The sequence below is a fragment of the Pygocentrus nattereri genome, chromosome 10 (genome assembly GCF_015220715.1).
Source record: "Pygocentrus nattereri isolate fPygNat1 chromosome 10, fPygNat1.pri, whole genome shotgun sequence".
NCBI classification, from domain to species: Eukaryota; Metazoa; Chordata; class Actinopteri; order Characiformes; family Serrasalmidae; genus Pygocentrus; species Pygocentrus nattereri.
In genome coordinates this window covers 25,513,083-25,530,218 of record NC_051220.1, presented here as the reverse complement: position 1 = coordinate 25,530,218, position 17,136 = coordinate 25,513,083, and the positions used below count along the sequence as shown (strand labels likewise).

The 17,136-nt window shown below is 39.4% G+C and overlaps 1 protein-coding gene across 1 annotated transcript in view; it reads left to right on the top strand.

Moving 5' to 3' along the window:
* LOC108435794 (connector enhancer of kinase suppressor of ras 3-like) overlaps positions 1–17,136 on the top strand; it is a 48,012-nt gene that overhangs the window by 4,216 nt on the left and 26,660 nt on the right. The window contains exon 2 of the mRNA XM_017711864.2: positions 14,375–14,538. Within this exon, the coding sequence (XP_017567353.2) occupies positions 14,375–14,538 (164 nt within the window). The remainder of the gene's footprint in view (positions 1–14,374; positions 14,539–17,136) is intronic.

Sequence of the window (17,136 nt, the reverse complement as noted above, 5' to 3'; positions counted from 1 at the left end):
GACAAACCATGACACCATATGTTAGACTTTAGATCTATGGAGTCACCATATGGTCTCTGTTTTAGAGGCTCATGCATTTTTAATACAGACTTCTTTGGGTTGTTGAAATTGGATAGTTGACAGGTATTTCTATTGTGTACCTGGCTTTATTATCTTAAGCTTTAGGAGTTTTTAATGGGTATGTGTAATAATTCTTACAAGTACAGCTGTGTCATGTTCATTTTGTACAGTAGTATCTTTGATCAGTGCAGTCCAGTGGTTTAGAATGTCTGATCAGTTGTATTAAGTGCAAATATTTCAGCATTAGATTTTGCTTATGAATTCAATCCTTGAATATATCTAACTTTAATATCTATACATTTTGTCCTATGCTTTGTATCTTTTGCATAGAGGACCTTTTCAGTGAAACCCAGGATCTGTTGCCATTTGCATCAGTCCATGCTCAGTTTCCCACAGCACAGATAGGTGATAAGGGGTCACCTTGTGTGTGTGCCAGGCTGAAGTGAGCTTGCTGGCTTTGTATTCAAACCTGAACATCGCAGTGTAAATCTGCCAGATCATCTGAGCTTAGCAACGGCAATGCTGGGTCCCCCTGCACACCCTAAGAGCATTGGCCTCTAAAAACACCCAGTTTAATGCAATGGGAAAAAATGCAACCTCAGGTAGAAGATCGGGCATGGGTCAGTGCTCCTCCATGGATGTCCAGCCAGGCAGAAAGGTGGACGGGACACTGAGGCCTGTGCTACTGCTGAGAGCTAATCCATTAGAACAAATGGAATGCCCGTTAAACTCACAACTGGGCCAGAGATGGGGGGGCCTCATAGCTCCTCACTATGTTGTATGGCAGTACAGTGTCATATTTTCATTCATGGTTGTTTTTTGTCATTTTATGATATCTTGGACCTTGTGAATTAGTATCAGATGACTTCTTGATTGGTGAATCAAGTTGTAAGAAGTAAGGCTGTCATGTTACTTGACTAATCCCTTTTAAGAAGAGGAATTGGAAATGATGTTGGCAGTTTGCATGTAATAATGCATATTTTCGATTCTTTTGCTGGTCTTTCTTACTGTACGAAACAGAGCTTGCAAATCTAGTTATATGCATTTTTGACATATAGTGTTTTAATATCTTTTTTAAAAAACTTCCAAGTGTATGTTAAGTAAAGTATTTTGTAATTGTTTAGTGTGAATGGTTTGTTACTGTTCAGTTAAGTCCATTTTTATTGTTTTGGTCTTCTTTAAAATTCAAATGATTGTCAAAATAGGTAACTGAGTTACCTGTATAATCAGTAGTGACACTTCTACCACAAAGAATGTTGAGTTTGTCAGATGAGTAGGGCTGCATGATTCATCTTCTTTTTTTCTTTTTTTTTTAATCAAAATCTCAATTTGAAACTTAATAGAGTTTATTTATCTTGGACTACTCAATATTATCTTAAGTTTTATGTTTTTGAGTTTTAAGGGAAATTTAACCTAATAACACTGTGCTCGTGAACTGTCTGTCTGGCACACTATATTCAGTGTTCTAGCCCTAGAAAAAAAAAAGGATGTTCTGGTCTTCTTGGTGCAAAAAAAAAAAAAAAACCTTCATTAAGATGATCAGATCATTTTGACCTAGTAATGAGTAGGGCTGGGTGTTGAGTTTCAGTACCTTTATAGCACTGCCAGAACCATACAGACTACTGAAAAGTTGTTTCAGTGCCATACAGAGTACTGTCACTGTCAAATTTTGTCACTCAGTATCAAATCAGAAGTTACTCTTGTCCATGAGGCAATAAATATGCTTGCAACAAAATCTAGACCCACTTGCAGCACCTCACATTCATTTCTGGTATAAGCCACTTTCATTGTCTGTAATTTTAAAAGAAGATTTCAGAAACTATTATTCAGAAATCTATAATGAAAAAAATGCTCACAGTTCCCAGCTCCAGTGACAAGTCTTTTTATTTGTGAAAGGACCACTCTGTACCCTTCTGTCTCTGTCTATGTTTACATAATACAGAAGGAGACAGTGCAGTGCCAGGTCATATGATTGTAGCTTCAGAAAGCCTAATCACTGTGGATATTACAAATAATTAAAGTGCAGCCTGATACCTTTGACCTCATACAAAACAGCTTGTCAGGATTATCAAAGTAAGCACCTTTTTCCAGTTCTGCATTATCTCCTTATACTGTACAGGATGTGCTGTCCTCATTATTGAAATTCCACCTTTGACTTGTTGCTTAAAGTTTAGACCTCAAACATTCCTGTAAAATGCTGGAAATTACTGGCATGTATCCATGTAGCTTTATCTGTTAAATGATCATGTGACAATCGTTGAAGAGAAAGTTTAGCTTTGTTGACTGTGCTCCCAAAGCCGAATATAGTCAGCTATGTTTAAATAACCAATGACTGTGAGTGGAATGTGTGCTGCTAATGTGCCAAACCGGTAATGAATCAAAAGTGAAAAGTGCTTAAAATATCCACTTGTTGGCTTTTAAACCATGTTTGAAATTAAAGGCCAAATGACTACGGATGTTACTATAAATAGCACTCTATAACTCCTCTCAGCCATTCATTATTTCACTCTATTATCTCTGCTTTAGATTTTGTCAATAGTTTTGTCAGGAAAACTGGTGTGTAAATGGTAAATTCTTGTCTGGAACATGTACAGACATGCCCAAATTTTCTGCCAGTGTCTGAGTTTGTTCAGTCAGTTACATTTTGCTCATAAAATTTTAGCTGATGATTAATTGGTGTATAAAAATTGTCTTTTTTTCTGTATACAACTATTAAAGTCCAATTTGTTTAGTTCTGTGGAATAGTGGGTAGGTCAACTTGGTAGACACCATGTGTTTTGCAACATAAGTACATTGGGCTATAGCCTATTTCTCACAGCAGTGCAGTCATTACCCAACCAATGCCAATGCATCTGTTCTATGACAATACAAAAGAAGAGCAATCAACCAAAAAGAAGTCTCACAAACACCACCAACACTGCAACACATTTTGCTATAAAGCATGCATCCACTCTTCACAAGTAAAGATGAAAATATTAAGTGCTATATTAAATAGTAAATCCTATAAGTAAATACAAAATACTAAAAATCAGACAGCAGAGATGTACATAGAAGAAGAAAAAACACAGCAAACTTTAAAATCTTAAACTAATCTTTCTAGGCTAAAGCATACTGGCATAGCACAGTATGTTGAAACGACACACTGTATGTGGTGGAATCTCACTTTTCAACACAAGGTGGAGCTTGGAGGAGAGCATAATGTTTGTTTGGGAATAATACAATGACAACACTCACAGAAAGCAAATTAAATTGCATCATCTTAAAAAATGTGGCACTGCCCCTGGATAGAACTCCAGCTCAAATAAACAAACATTACACATCACTGTTCTTCAAACATGTAGCATAAGATCAGAAGTTAGAACGTTTCTTGTTTTCCTAAGACCCGTGGTTTGCCTCAAAGCATTTATTTGCATGCATTTGCCTCAACCCAACAGATAAAAATGCACCCAGTTCACATTCTGTTTGTTGCAACATAAACGTCTGTCGGTGAAAGCTAACAACTATTGGATATAATTGTGGAATACAGTTGAGTTTAACATGGGAGATATATTATTAGGTTTTGAAATGACAGCAGCAATATATATGTGACTTCTTTCAGTCATCCCCAACAAAGAGACCAAGCCAGATGAAAGCCAGTTGAAAGAACGCATGGAAAACACCTGGTAGACACAAAGGGATTTCCTTGTAATAGTGCAGTGAACTATTATCTCTCAGTACTTTCCTTCCAAATGAATAATTTACTAAATAGTTTACAATGCAGCATGACAGTAAGCAGACATAATTCACTGGCTGTCTGTCACATGTTTTGTTTTATTAAGCTGATGACTGTGGGTGGAAAGTTATATGCAGTCCCTGAAATAGAACTGCTGCATGCTTTAATGATAATCACTTGGGACTTTCCTTTAGGAGAAGTTTTCGGTTCATTCAGTTGCCACCAGTTAAGCAGAAATACTTTATTGTAGATTTTTGGCAGCCAATTTTTGAAGTATAGAAATTCTAACTGAAATCTGTCCATGACTGTATATAATTATAATAATAGAGCAGTATAGGAGCCTAGAAAACCTCTATGTAAGAGCAAATATTTGGACTGCACTCAGTATATGTCATTAGTCAGTTAGCAAATGTGTACATTGTCAGTGCTACATCACATTCTGCGAATTTATGTAATTGCAGTTCAAACAAATGTGACATTGTCCAAAAAGACAGTTTAACTGACAAACCTATGTATACAATTCATCCAGTGTTTCTAATTTGTGTCACACAGCACTTGAGAGCTGTGCATTGCGTAGAATATAATTTTGTCTTTTACATTTCAAAGTACAGTAAGAGAGACTCATTTTGTTCCCCTGTGTGTTTTAAAGGTCACAGCATAATGCCCCTGTCTAACACCTGCATTTAGGTAAACAGAGGAAGGGTGGTACTGCACAGTGCCATACAAAAAGTCTTAGCCACACCAGAGCTCTATGGGAAATCCTGCCATAAGATGTCACACTAAAAACAGGGCTTTTTTTGTGTGTGTCTTTTGTGTGGGGATTTTTTGTTGCCATCAACATTAATGTTGAGCCCACTGTACTAAAGTATATGCACTGCATACATATGACAACTAAGCTGCCAAAGCACTTTGAATGTATTGTTTTTATGATTTAAAAAAAAAGAATTTAAATATATTCATGCCTCTTCAGTCTACTGCAGTTTAGCTAAGCCCATTCACAATGAAGTTATAAGGAGTATTCCAGCCCAGGGTACTTTTTGAATGAGGCACAAGAATATGTAAATGTGGATGTTTATACATCAATCCATAAGGCACAGTACAAAAACAGCCTGAGTAATTAGTTTATTATGAAAATATTTTGATACATTGAATTGCTGGGTGGGGGGGGTGCAAGATATTCACCCTAATCCAAGGCAAAATTCTCTAATCATAATCAACAACATAGCATCCCACTTTGTATTGGATAGAGATGATCTGCTATGTAGGGAACCTGCTAAGCTATGTTGTAAGCTTAAAGATTATAGGCCTAAAAAAAAAATCAATGAAAATCCTCCATGTGTTTTTTTTTTTTTTTGGACATGGAGCATTAGACTATATGTACATAAAGAAATGGCTCCCTTTGTGAAATATTAAATATCAGTGGGTTTGATTTGTCTAGGTGCACCTCACAGTAACTGAGAGGTTTCCCACATGATCCTTGCTTCACATAGCAATGCATTGTAGAAAAACGGGAGTTTGCTGCCAACTGTAATCTAATCTAGCATAAAACCTGAGATAAGAATACAGTACTGTTAGCCAGCTTTCAACATTTGATCTGGCACTGGGTGCATTTGATATTGACCACATGTTGCCATCAGTGTATATGCTGACAAGGTTCAAATTGTTTGCATAATGTCAGTGCTGTAGTATGGTCTCTTGTGATGCAGTAGAAATGTGTTGGATATACAGTACAGGACTTTACTATAATATATTTCAAGGCTGCCCTAAAGGCAGTATGGTTGTGTGTGCTTTTGTTTGTGCATACATGTGTAAGAAAAAGGATCTGTAGTCTCACAGGGGTGACTCAGTTCTCTGTAGATGTCAGAGGCGTGGGTCATGCTGCCGCTCACTACAGCCTGGTAGATAGTGACTCATAATCATAAGTCACTTTCGCAAGTTGAACAGAACCACGTCAGTCCACTCCCTGCATGTTCCCTCGGGACCTAACGTTCACATTTTAAATGGCATCAAAGAAGTGGTATACAATAGTGACGTACAACACTTGAAGTATAAAGTACTTCAGGGAACTGCATTAATCTGCCCAGTTTGTCATGTGATAAGTGACATTGTTTGGCACATTCAGGTGATACCAGAGGAATTTTCATGTTTGATAGGACAACTCATAACCATTCCAGTGCTATTCCTTCTTCCAATCCTTACAACTGTGCACATTGTAGGGCCTGACCAATTTTGTGTCCAATAGCGTTTTTTAGGAGTTAACTGAGTAGGTGGTGAGGGTTTAGCAAGTTTAACAGTCACTAGGAAGTGAATGGTTTTCTTCACATAAGAAGTGTTGCAGTGTAAAACGAATAACTTTATCAGTGAGATTTTCACCAGTAGTAACATGGGGATCATTAATATCAGCATATATAGTGGTTGACCGGTCATATCAGTTGGGCCCTACTACATTGTGTTTATGTGCATTCTAAATGTGATCAAGGCTTTGCCAGTGGCCCCAGTTGGCATTGGGTTGAGCAGGAATAAATATTTAGTGCTGCATCTGGAAAGGTGCACATGCAGAGCAATGTATGTTAGCTTATGAGCTGCCTTAACGGTTGTTGGCTCACCTTATAAATTCAGATGGAGGGACTCCAGATATGCTCTTCTCTCTAGCCTGTGACGTCACTTCAGCCTAGTCCCCGTTAATAATCTCTGTTCCAAATATTTGATAAGACTAATCTCTCTGGGGAAAATTTTTTTATGAGCCTCTCTTGGCATGATGATGCAAATCTAGCTTAAAGCTGGTAGCATTCCAGTGATCTCAGTGCTTCATCATATTTTTTAAAACATCTCTCCTCTATAAAGTTGTCTCTCCATTTGTGTAGAATTGAAACTTTCATCTGTATTCCACACAGAGGGATGGACATTTAGAGTTTTGTTGAGTAAAATTTCTCATTCTGTATGGTTCCTTGCGTTACATTAATGTTGACATTTTAAATCTTTTCTCAGTAAACGGTCCAATGTAGATGCATATAAAGACTTTTAAAAGGGTCCTGTAGAGCCGTATGTATGCAGAGAGAGTTCTGCACATTTTTTGTCCCACATGAGTGCTGTGTTGTGGCTTTCAGCAATGCTCATTACTGCTGCAATGAGCCCACTGTAACGAATTTGTGTGCAGCCGCCTAGAGTGCGCCCAGTTCCCCTAAAAGGGTTATAAAGTTAAGTCAAAGGCACACTGAACTAAATGTCTTCAGTGATCAACAACAGCATTGCATCATGCCACAGCTTTTGGGTTACCAGTTGATAGTAGTAGCTTGCAGTGAAGATACTTGTTGAGCTTTGTTCTGAGTCTAAAGTGTATAGGCCTCTAGAAGTTTTACATTCTACATCCTCATGTACAGTAAACCAAAGTGTTCAATTTGTCCAGTTTTTTTTTACAGTAGCTGAAAAGCATTTCCAGTTATCCTTTGCTTCAAATATTGCAAAAAAAAACACACAAAACACTTTTTTCTGCAAGCAGTAATCTGCCATATGCCAGAAATTAAGAATGCAAGACTGTTAACCATATTTTAACAGCTTTTGAAGTTATACAGAGTATTTGATAGTTCACATGACATCCTTTCGTTAACATTGCAGAATATTTTGGCCCAGCTCATTTAACACTTCTAAATACTTTTTTCCCTTAGAATTGTACATTGGTATATGTTACAGTGCACATTCCATATCAGTTTAGAATTCTTTGTTGGTGGTTGCTTAGTTGTTGTGTTAAGGTCTTTGGTGGTGTGGGGGAAAAAACACAGACCACATAATTTATGAATGAGAAAATAATTCCACTATTACAGGCCTTTCTCTGTCAGTTAGATGTAAAAGTTATGTCGAAACTAGGCTGGGACAAGGTAGGTGTCCCTGCGCCTGAGACTAAGCGTGGGAGGTTTCTCTTTAATTGTGGTTTTGCCTTGGGGGCTGTGGTACAGACTAGGACAGGAGTGGTAGGTTGGGGAGTGCCTGATTTCCAAACCGCTTCTGTAATGGATCATCTCCTGTTGACTGCACTGTTCAGTCTCAACAATAATTCTGAAGGAGCTGGAACTTTTTGTTGATCATAAAATCTGTCAGACGCTGAGGTTCTAGTCTCTCTGTTTTTTGAGCAGTTGTTTATGAGTGGTTAATGGGCAGTGAGGCTTGCTTGTGGTGAGTGAAGAGTGTTTTGTGCAGGCGGGTTCAGTGTTCAAAACCACTGGAATTCTTTTTTCAGTCTTCTCTGAAGAAACATTCACTTGCCAAAGATGGTATTAATAGTCTAGTCTTTGGAACATCTAGAGAAGTCCCTATAAATTGAAAAGGAAACAAAACAGAGACTTTAGAACCATGATTTTACATTGCAGTATATATGGACCAGTGCTATTCTTCTTGAGATACTGAGGGTGACTATTTGACAAAGCACAGTTTTTTTTTTTAGTAAAGCTGGATAACCTAAGGCCAAAGTGAGGATTTCTAACGGGGACGTCCTTTACCTTTTTTAACCATTTCAACCTAATCTCTATCTGGCAAATCTTGGGCAAGTGCCATGGACAAATACTTGCTATAGAACTTGGCCATAGGCTTGGTCAGTGAGTTTATTGTCTTTTCTACTTGCTGGGACATTCGTATAAATGTGGCAGGCAGGTATTAGGTTATTAAATGCTTTAACATTTGCCAAAGAAATCTGAGAAAGTTAAGAAGTTAACTGAGAAGTCACACTTTTTAAGACTCATCTGGTCTTCAAGCCCTAATTCATTGACCCTTTACTAGTTCCTCCTCTCCAGTTGTTCCTCTAAGATGACTGACGCAGGCATTGCGTGTGATCTACAGCAAACCTGTCAGATCAGTTTCTTTTCCCTGTGGGACTTTTTGCTCTCCACCACCTCCTCTTTCAGCATCTGCCACATGTCAAGTCAACATGCAGGTCAGCAAAAACAGCTTCTGGCCATCAGTTTTGCAATGCCGTAAGGCTTTTGGCCCAGAGCAAGCTCCGTGGAACTGTCAGGCCTATATCTAGTGATCTTCTCCTTAAGATGATTATGAGTGCTGTTGAGTGGGTTTTTGCCTGATGTGAGAAAATTTGGTTAGAATGACAGGCTCTGGTCAACTTTGAGAACCTCTCATTGACTCCCATTTGTTTTTCTCAAATAATGGATTGTCTGTTTTCTGTGGTCTGAGTAAAGCAGTAGTTGCATAGAACCAAAACAAAAACATAATTTTCAGAAAATACTCTTGGCAGCATGAAAGTTTATGAACATCCAAGTTCCCCTGAGGCCGCAGTTGAAATATGAACTTTAAAATGTAAAAATACTCATGCCATAATTTATCTCATATAATCTGAAGTTTTCCTTCTACTGATGAAAGGAGTATCTTTTCCGGGGACAGTGCTCTGTCCTTATGTAACTTTACTCCTTCCAGAAGTCCCTCTGTGGACCTTGTTTTTGCTCTGTAAATTCATGCATTAGGATAAAAGGCTAAATTATAGCCTTCATGAGGTTAGTTATCTACCCAGGGAGTGCCATTGTGGAATGCTGGAATTCCCACAATAGGACGCCACTGGAGAACAATAGACATTCTTGCTATCCCAACAGGTTTGCCCAAAAGTCTAAATAAAAAGGAGAGAGAGAGAGTAACAGTGGCAGTGGCTATTGTATACACTGTTTCCCACTCTCCACCCATGGAGGGCACGGCCAGCACAGGAGGGGGCTCTGTCTGTGTGTGTGTGTGTGTGTGTGTGTGTGTGGAAGAAGGTCAGATAGGCTCAGGCTCCCGCTGGGAGGCTGTTCATTCTCTGAAAGGTGGAAAGGCTTTCTCTCTCATGCAATCAAACCCCTGAGAAGAAAAGCCTGCTCTTCCTTTTCCATGGGGGCCTATCCACGGTTGAGAGCTTGGCTACAAGAAGAAGCTATGGTAGAAGTAGAGAGGTAGATGGTGTTTATCCAGATTGAACGTGAGCTGAGTGGGGATAGTGGTGGTGGGGGTTGAGCTTGAGTCCTGTTGGAACAGATGCTAAGGTCACCCAAAAGCTTCAGTGCCTTACACTAAAGGGTGTAGGGTTTACAAGTGATCACATCAAAGTCTTTCTCATGGATAGAAAAAATACCTAAAACATGGCAGGGCTGATCTAATTGTGCCACTAACCAATTTTCTCTGAAACATGAAACTGTAACAAGCCTTAAACTCACTGGACTAAGGAAACAATCAGGACAAAACATAATATTGAGGAGAAGAAGCATAATAAGGGGATCTTCAGCCATTAAGGAATATTTTACATGCTGTGTCAATATTTCCAAGAACTATTGGACCCCTGTATCAGTGTTTTGCTTACAATGCACTTCTTTTGCTTCCCGAAAGAACCTCTCAGTTAATCTTTAAAGATGAAAACATTCTTTGTAAATGAGAGATGCAAGTGTTGAGAACTTTTAATTTAAATCTAAGTTAGGTTGAACATATCTCCACAGAATATTTCTATACAAATGAAATGTTCTTCCTAGATTTCTACATCCAATCCAAAACCCAATAAGGAACCTTTATTTTTAAAAGTGTAGATAACTGACAGTGCTCAAAGCTTCCAGCTCTGGATATATAAAATCATTAAAGTCTTCTGGAAAACAAGTGGCATTTATTGGGAGTACAGAACGGCTCTCAGCCATTTCTCAACTGCTCTGTCTTTGTCAGATAAGTTAGCAATGGATGTCTGTTTTTTTTTTGTTTTTTTTTTTTAAAGACTCTGAAGTGGGGTAGTTTTCAGGAAAGGATGGAATCATTGGTAGAGTCGTTGAAGGCTTTGTGCCAGAAGCTACTGGACTTGCCAAGAACGCTTGAGTCAATGGCCTCATGGGGGGTTTTGTAGCTCTCAAGGTTTCTGAATCAGCTTTTATAGCTGGTATATTAGCTCAGTACAGTTCTGCTTCAGATGCTCTAATCTAGTTCAGTAAATAGTATGGAACATAGTACTGTAGGTCATCAGAGCCTAGTAGTGTCTGTTTTGCCATGGTAACACTTTGTCCCATTGGATTGTACATGCATGCAGTTTGTCATTATTTTCTATAAAAAAAAAATAAAAAAAACAACGTGATAAATCGCAGTGTACTCCTTTATGGTGAATTACCATTCATGGAACTTTGGATTCTGTAGTCACAGCCCAGTTCACCAGTGTGTCCTGAAATGTTATATGGACTTTGAAAGAATTCTCATTAGTGTGAATTGTTTGACAGAAAAAAAGGAGATCAGTTACAGCTTTTCCTCTGCTGTACCTTCCCAGTCTTGGGTACACTTAAAGCATTTATTGGATACAATAGGCAGTGGCAGCTTTTAGCTGGAAAGCAGATTTTCATTATTTGGCTATATAACATTGTGAATTTGTGTAGTTAAGTGATTATATTATTATATAATCACTGTATGTGATCACTGTGATGTACACAGCTTTGTAGCTGTGTTTGTTCAGCTCCAGAGCAAGTTCTAGAATGACAGCTGACTAGGAGTTGCCAGACTGATATTTAAATAGTCTTGTTAACTGCTGTTTCATGACTGCAATGAAATGCTTCTGGCTACTTCTCTCTTTGAAGAAGTTTCACTTATCCCTTTTGTTCACTTCACACTACACTGATACTCTATCTTCCTTTATTGTGTTCACCTTCGAATTGTAAACACACACACACACACACACACACACACACACACACAATGACTGTTTATGGTGGGAGCTTCACACTTTGGTTTCATAAGTGTTTTGACCGGAGCTGCCATATTTCCCTTAAGCCTTGGTGAAATTCAAGCAATTACTCAGATTTCCACTGTTGGGTGAGTAGGCTAGGTGGGAACAATCCATACATGGTTGGTTATTTGATCTAGCCGACTTGAAAACATCCCAATTAGACGCAGTTCTCTTCTCCAGATTCTTTAAAGGAGACCATAATAGATTTTGGAATTCCTTAAAAGTTCTCAAAAGAGGCTTAATTATCAGTATTGTGGTCTGAAGGCACATTATTTTTCCAGACCCATGTCAAATAATGCAGAGCCACTTCAGCAGCAGTCAATGCGAAGGCCTTTCATTAGAGAGCCTTGTGAAGAGCTGCTAATTTCAGTGTAGCGGAGCGACATCTCACTGTAATGAAGGAAAACCACACGGAAAGTGCTAGATCAAGCCCTGTAATCACTTCAGCACATTCCAGCTCCTCTCTCCTCTTCCTCTCCTCAGCAGGCTCTGAAAAGATTTACAGAAGAATGGCATCACTCTCCAGGAAATGCCTTCTTAGCATTAGCAGGCTAATTCAGAAAGAAGACACCTTTCTCTCTTCATTCGGTTCCTTTCAGTTAGCACAGCTTCAGTTACCCCAGCCAGTTAAATGAACTGTTTGTGTTGGGCTGTGTTCACTCAACCCAGTTGACACTCTCATGCTTGTGGTTCAGCTTTGAAGTGAATAAATCTTGCGTGTTAGTGCGTCTACTGCAGTTCATCCCGGATCAGATTGAAGCTCACTGAATTTTGAATTCGATTTTTTTTTCTCTCGTGCTCTTTTTTTAAACATTTTGCTTGCTGTTTTTTAATTTTCAAAAGCGGAGCATTTTGCTAAAGGTGACTGGATTAACATGGATAACTGGATTAACATCCAGATGTCATGACCTGCTCTCACTGCTCTACCCTAACTCCTTGTTACCTCTGAAGCTTTGATGATAATGCTAGTATATGATCTTTTTTTAAGTGATGCTTTTTTAATCCCACAAACAGGGAAATTCCACCTCCGCATTTAACCCATCCGTAAAGTGAAACACCACATACACACATTAGTGAAGACACACACACTAGGGGGCAGTGAGCACACTTGCCCGGAGCGGTGGGCAGCCCTATCCATGGCGCCCCGGGAGTAATTGGGGGTTAGGTGTCTTGCTCAAGGACACCTCAGTCATGTGCTGTCAGCATCGAACCGGCAACCTTCCGGTCACAGGGCCAGTTCCCTAACCTCCAGCCCACGACAGCCCACGACTGCCCCCTCACAGGGCCGGTGTCTGATCATAGTGTGTGATCAAAGAATTTAGCTTTAAATTTCAAAGTAATTGAAGACCTCAAGTTTGTTTTGATCAAAGATATCATTTTAGTCGATTATACTCAATTTCTTGCATTCTAAAACTGACGTAGACCACTTTAATACCAATGCAATGACTGTTTGCATTTGTTAACAGAAATTTCCCAGAATATGTCCATTTTAGGAAAGTGCTTAGTGTTGCCTTTTCAAAGATGGCTTGAGATGGATGAGGTGCTGAATGGTTAGTTCTGTGGTTGTGTCTGGGCTGACAGGCCATTGAGCTGCAGGGCATGGGGCCAGTCCTCCGCAGCTGCCCCTCTCTGTACTGCCTTTGACTGGGTGGACACCCATCCCCCATCCCTCCATAGAGCCATCCTTCACTGGGACACTGGCGGAGGGGCTAGATGAGTGGGCTGCATTGTGCATGTGAGTTGGTGTAGGAGTGTGTTGTTGCAGAGGCGGCGTGTTGGTTCAGAATCAAATGCAAGTTCCCGTGCAAGCTGAACAGCTCCTCTTCATTCTGTCGAGCCTGCTCATTTACATTCGATGGAAAGATCATCCTCACTCATGTTGTAACTGTTTCAGTTATTAGAGCAAGACTACTGGAGCAGTTTCAGTTTTAAGTTTCAGTTTGTATTCATCACAGTAACGACAAAGAAGTTCCTAAATTTTGTCTCGTTAGGAACAGCAGTTATCAAGAAGTATCAGGAAACTTACCCGGATATTGCAGAATGCTTGCAGAGCCAGTTGATCCAGTTTTTAGCATTAGTTTTTTTGAGGTGAAGATTGTTGAAATTACTGAGTGAAGTTTGAACTATTATAATTAAAGTTACAGTTGACCATTTCTCATCAAATAAAAGAGCTGATTAATGTTTAACTAGGCGCCCACACATACATACACATACATACATAGAGGCAGGTGCAACTGATGTGGTGTTTATAATGGCTTTATCTGGGAGGTCCATCTCGTACACCTGTTCTCTCTGAGCAGCCACAATGCAAACACAGGGAGCTATGCTTCCCTGACAAAGCAACAGTCTACAACATGTTTGAGAGCAATGAAGAAGTACAGCAATGCTTTGACCATGTTTCAGTTGGACTGTGTTGATATATGGTGTCATGATGATAATATAATTAATCTATTTTATCCATCACACTATGAGAAACATTCAACTCAAGCCAAGGTTTATTTATATGGCACTTTTTACAATGGGTGTTGTCACAAAACAGTTTTATAGAACTCCAGGTGCAAGCCCTGGATGAGCAAGCCAAGGGCGACAGTGGCAAGGAAAACTCCCTAAGAGGAAGAAACCTTGAGAGGACTAACACTAAAGAGGAAGCCATCCTCCTCTGGTCAACATTGAATGGCAGAACAATAACACAACATTGAAAGCAAGATTTGGTAATGAACATACAACAGTAAATATGAAACACAGAAAAGATCTATGGAAACCAGTAATTAACTGCATAAGCATTTAATGTATCTCTGCTTTTCGTATGGTGGCATGCCATATACTAACTTCCAACTTGTTCTCGTTCCCCTCTCTCTCTCTCTCTCCTTTTTTTTCGTTTCAAGGTCTTGATGACAGTCTCCAGCAGTATGTATCCAACTTTGAGAGGGAGAAGATCAGTGGAGAACAGCTGCTCAAGATCTCTCACCAGGACCTGGAGGAGTTAGGTGTGGCCCGCATCGGCCACCAGGAGCTGGTGCTGGAGGCTGTGGACCTGCTGTGTGCTTTGGTCAGTAATTTTTTGAACACCGCCAAATTTTTCAAAACCAAGTAGGGATTAGACCGTTAATGTTTTATCAAGAAAAAAAGCTGTACATTTAGTGTTTTTAGAAATGTCGTGGCCTTAATAGGCTATTTCTGTTGTGAATAGTCTCTCAGCAAAGCACATACCATGACGTCACAAGTTTGCATACTTTGAACAGTAAACATGATCATTTACATGATAATTTCATAAATAAAATTGTGGTTCCTTTTTTGGTACAATAAAGATATACGAGAGGTTTAATGTAAAAAAGTCTCTCTCTCTCTCTCTCTCTCTCTCTCTCTCTCTCTCTCTCTCTCTCTCTCTCTGTCTCTCTCTCTCTCACATATATAAATTCTAAAGTTTTCAGTATATTTGAACATTACAGCAATAATACCAAAAATGTGATAATTTTGGCCACTGATGTTGTGATATTGTTATGATACGTCCTTTCACTAATACCCAGTATAGTTCCAATCTCCAGTATAAACCTACAAATATCTGATGAAAGCATTCTAGCGGATATGCAGTGAAACATTTTTTCTTGGCTGCAAAATCATCTAGTTCCTAAACATGCCAGGCCTGTTAATATAACGCAAGTGTCTTGTAGGGCTTAAATCCTAGATTTGGGAATTGCTATTCATCACAGTCTACTAACAGTGAAAACATCTCCTTATTTCCTTTGCAAAACAAACTCTGTAACCTCACCAGTAGCCTGAAAAGCCTAGCCAAGAAGTTTTGGGTGGTTTGCAGTTTTTAGCTAAACACAAGGGAGCGTTGCCCTAGGCATGTAAACACTCTTGTTAAGCATGTCACCGGCTGGACTTGACCCACCAGGTTTCCCTTACTGTTACCAATGAGAATTGGTTGGAAAGTCCAGCATGGCCTGTGGCCGAGGATTAAGGCCTTTGAAACGTTGACATATTACATCAGATAAAGGACAGGAAGAAACTAAATGGAGAGGAAAAACCAGTCTTGAGCCGTGCCTTTTCTTTCTTTGTTACCTTCTTTTTACTTTCTTGTTTGCTTTCTTTCTTTCTTTATTGCTTTCTTCGTTGTTGCTTAATTGGATGGGAGACATTGTTACTCTTTCATTCATTAAATGATTTTCTTAAAGATAATACTGAAGTATATAAATGCTCCTCTGTATTCTCCTCATGTGTGCTAGAGGCTCTTGGCTGGTGGTGCACTTTGCTTAATCAGTGTTATATCATCCCACTGTTACTACCACACCAGGATTTACACCTACCAGCACAGTCTTAAATGAGAAAAGGTGTGCAAGAGAAGAGCAGATAAGAGATGCAAAAGAAGAGGTCGTTCCATTAGCTAAATAGCTCCAAGCTAGTTCTCTTCAGGTTTGTCAACCCCCTGTTTAGGCAGATGGAAATAGTTTATATTTTATCACTTCCTGCAGCATAAAAAGCACACTTAAGCCCAATTCTTTGATCACTCACGGGTTTTAGTGAGATCCTTATACTTTTGAAAGATGCAATGTTAACTACTTTCTTCCTCTTCCCTTTGCACCAGGCATAAAACAATGAACCAATATTTGTTCTCCACATCCTTGGCTGCTGTTGTCCTTCAGTTTGCAAAGAGATGATTCATTGTTTGGTCACAATGTTGACAGAAACAGTAACTGAACAACCTGTATTTGAAAAGGAAGCAAGAGCATTAATGTTCCCTGTAATAAACTGATGCTTTTTGCGAATTACCACAGAAGCATTTATTTTAGTACGACGAAATGATGATGAGAGAGAGCATTATCTAAGCTTAGAATAACTTGATTCTGGTAGGAAGATTTATCCAGCTGATCTCCTGTGGAGAAGATAATGGAGGCTGTATAGAAAAGTGCTATAGACACATGGAAACGCTTACGTTAGTGGAGATGAAGGCCTTGACTGATGGTCATGTCATAGCCTATGAACCATATGGTACATCCCAGTGTCCAGCACTCCTCGCTTTATGGATGCTGTAATTGGGCCCAGACCTTGTGCATCCAAGGCCACCAATTTCCACGAGGCCTCAAATTGTTTTCTTTTGATCCAGTTCATAAATTTGGCCTGCATTGCTTCTCAGCAAGAGTTGTTATCTTAGATAAATCTTCTACAAATGTTGGAACTTTATTTTTGCAATGTGAAGGGGAGACGTAGAGTTGCACAAGTTACACGTGAGGAAATGAGCTTTGAACGCTCTTTTCCCCTATGTAGACTTGAGAAAAGGCCCAGCAGGCCACTGGTGCCATGGGAAAGGTTCATCAAGGAACTGTGCTCAGCCCATTCCATAAAGTAAACCATTTGTTGGAGGCCCTGCTCAAAAGTTCAAGGTTGCTCAGGGACCCTTGGGAAAGAGCTAGCTAAGATGTTTCACCGAACCTTTTACTGAGGTGAAGGTCAACACCTTCCAGAGGAAGTGTAGTTGACAAATCCCATGTCATTTGATTTTTCTGTTAGTTTAAAAGTATTGGTGACACTTTCTTGAAGGGCAGCATTTGCAAGGCTACAGGATATATATAGAAGCTGTTCATGACAGCTAACATAAGCTTACAGTTATAAGGACTTATTCCAACCAATCAGTTGTCAAAGAGCT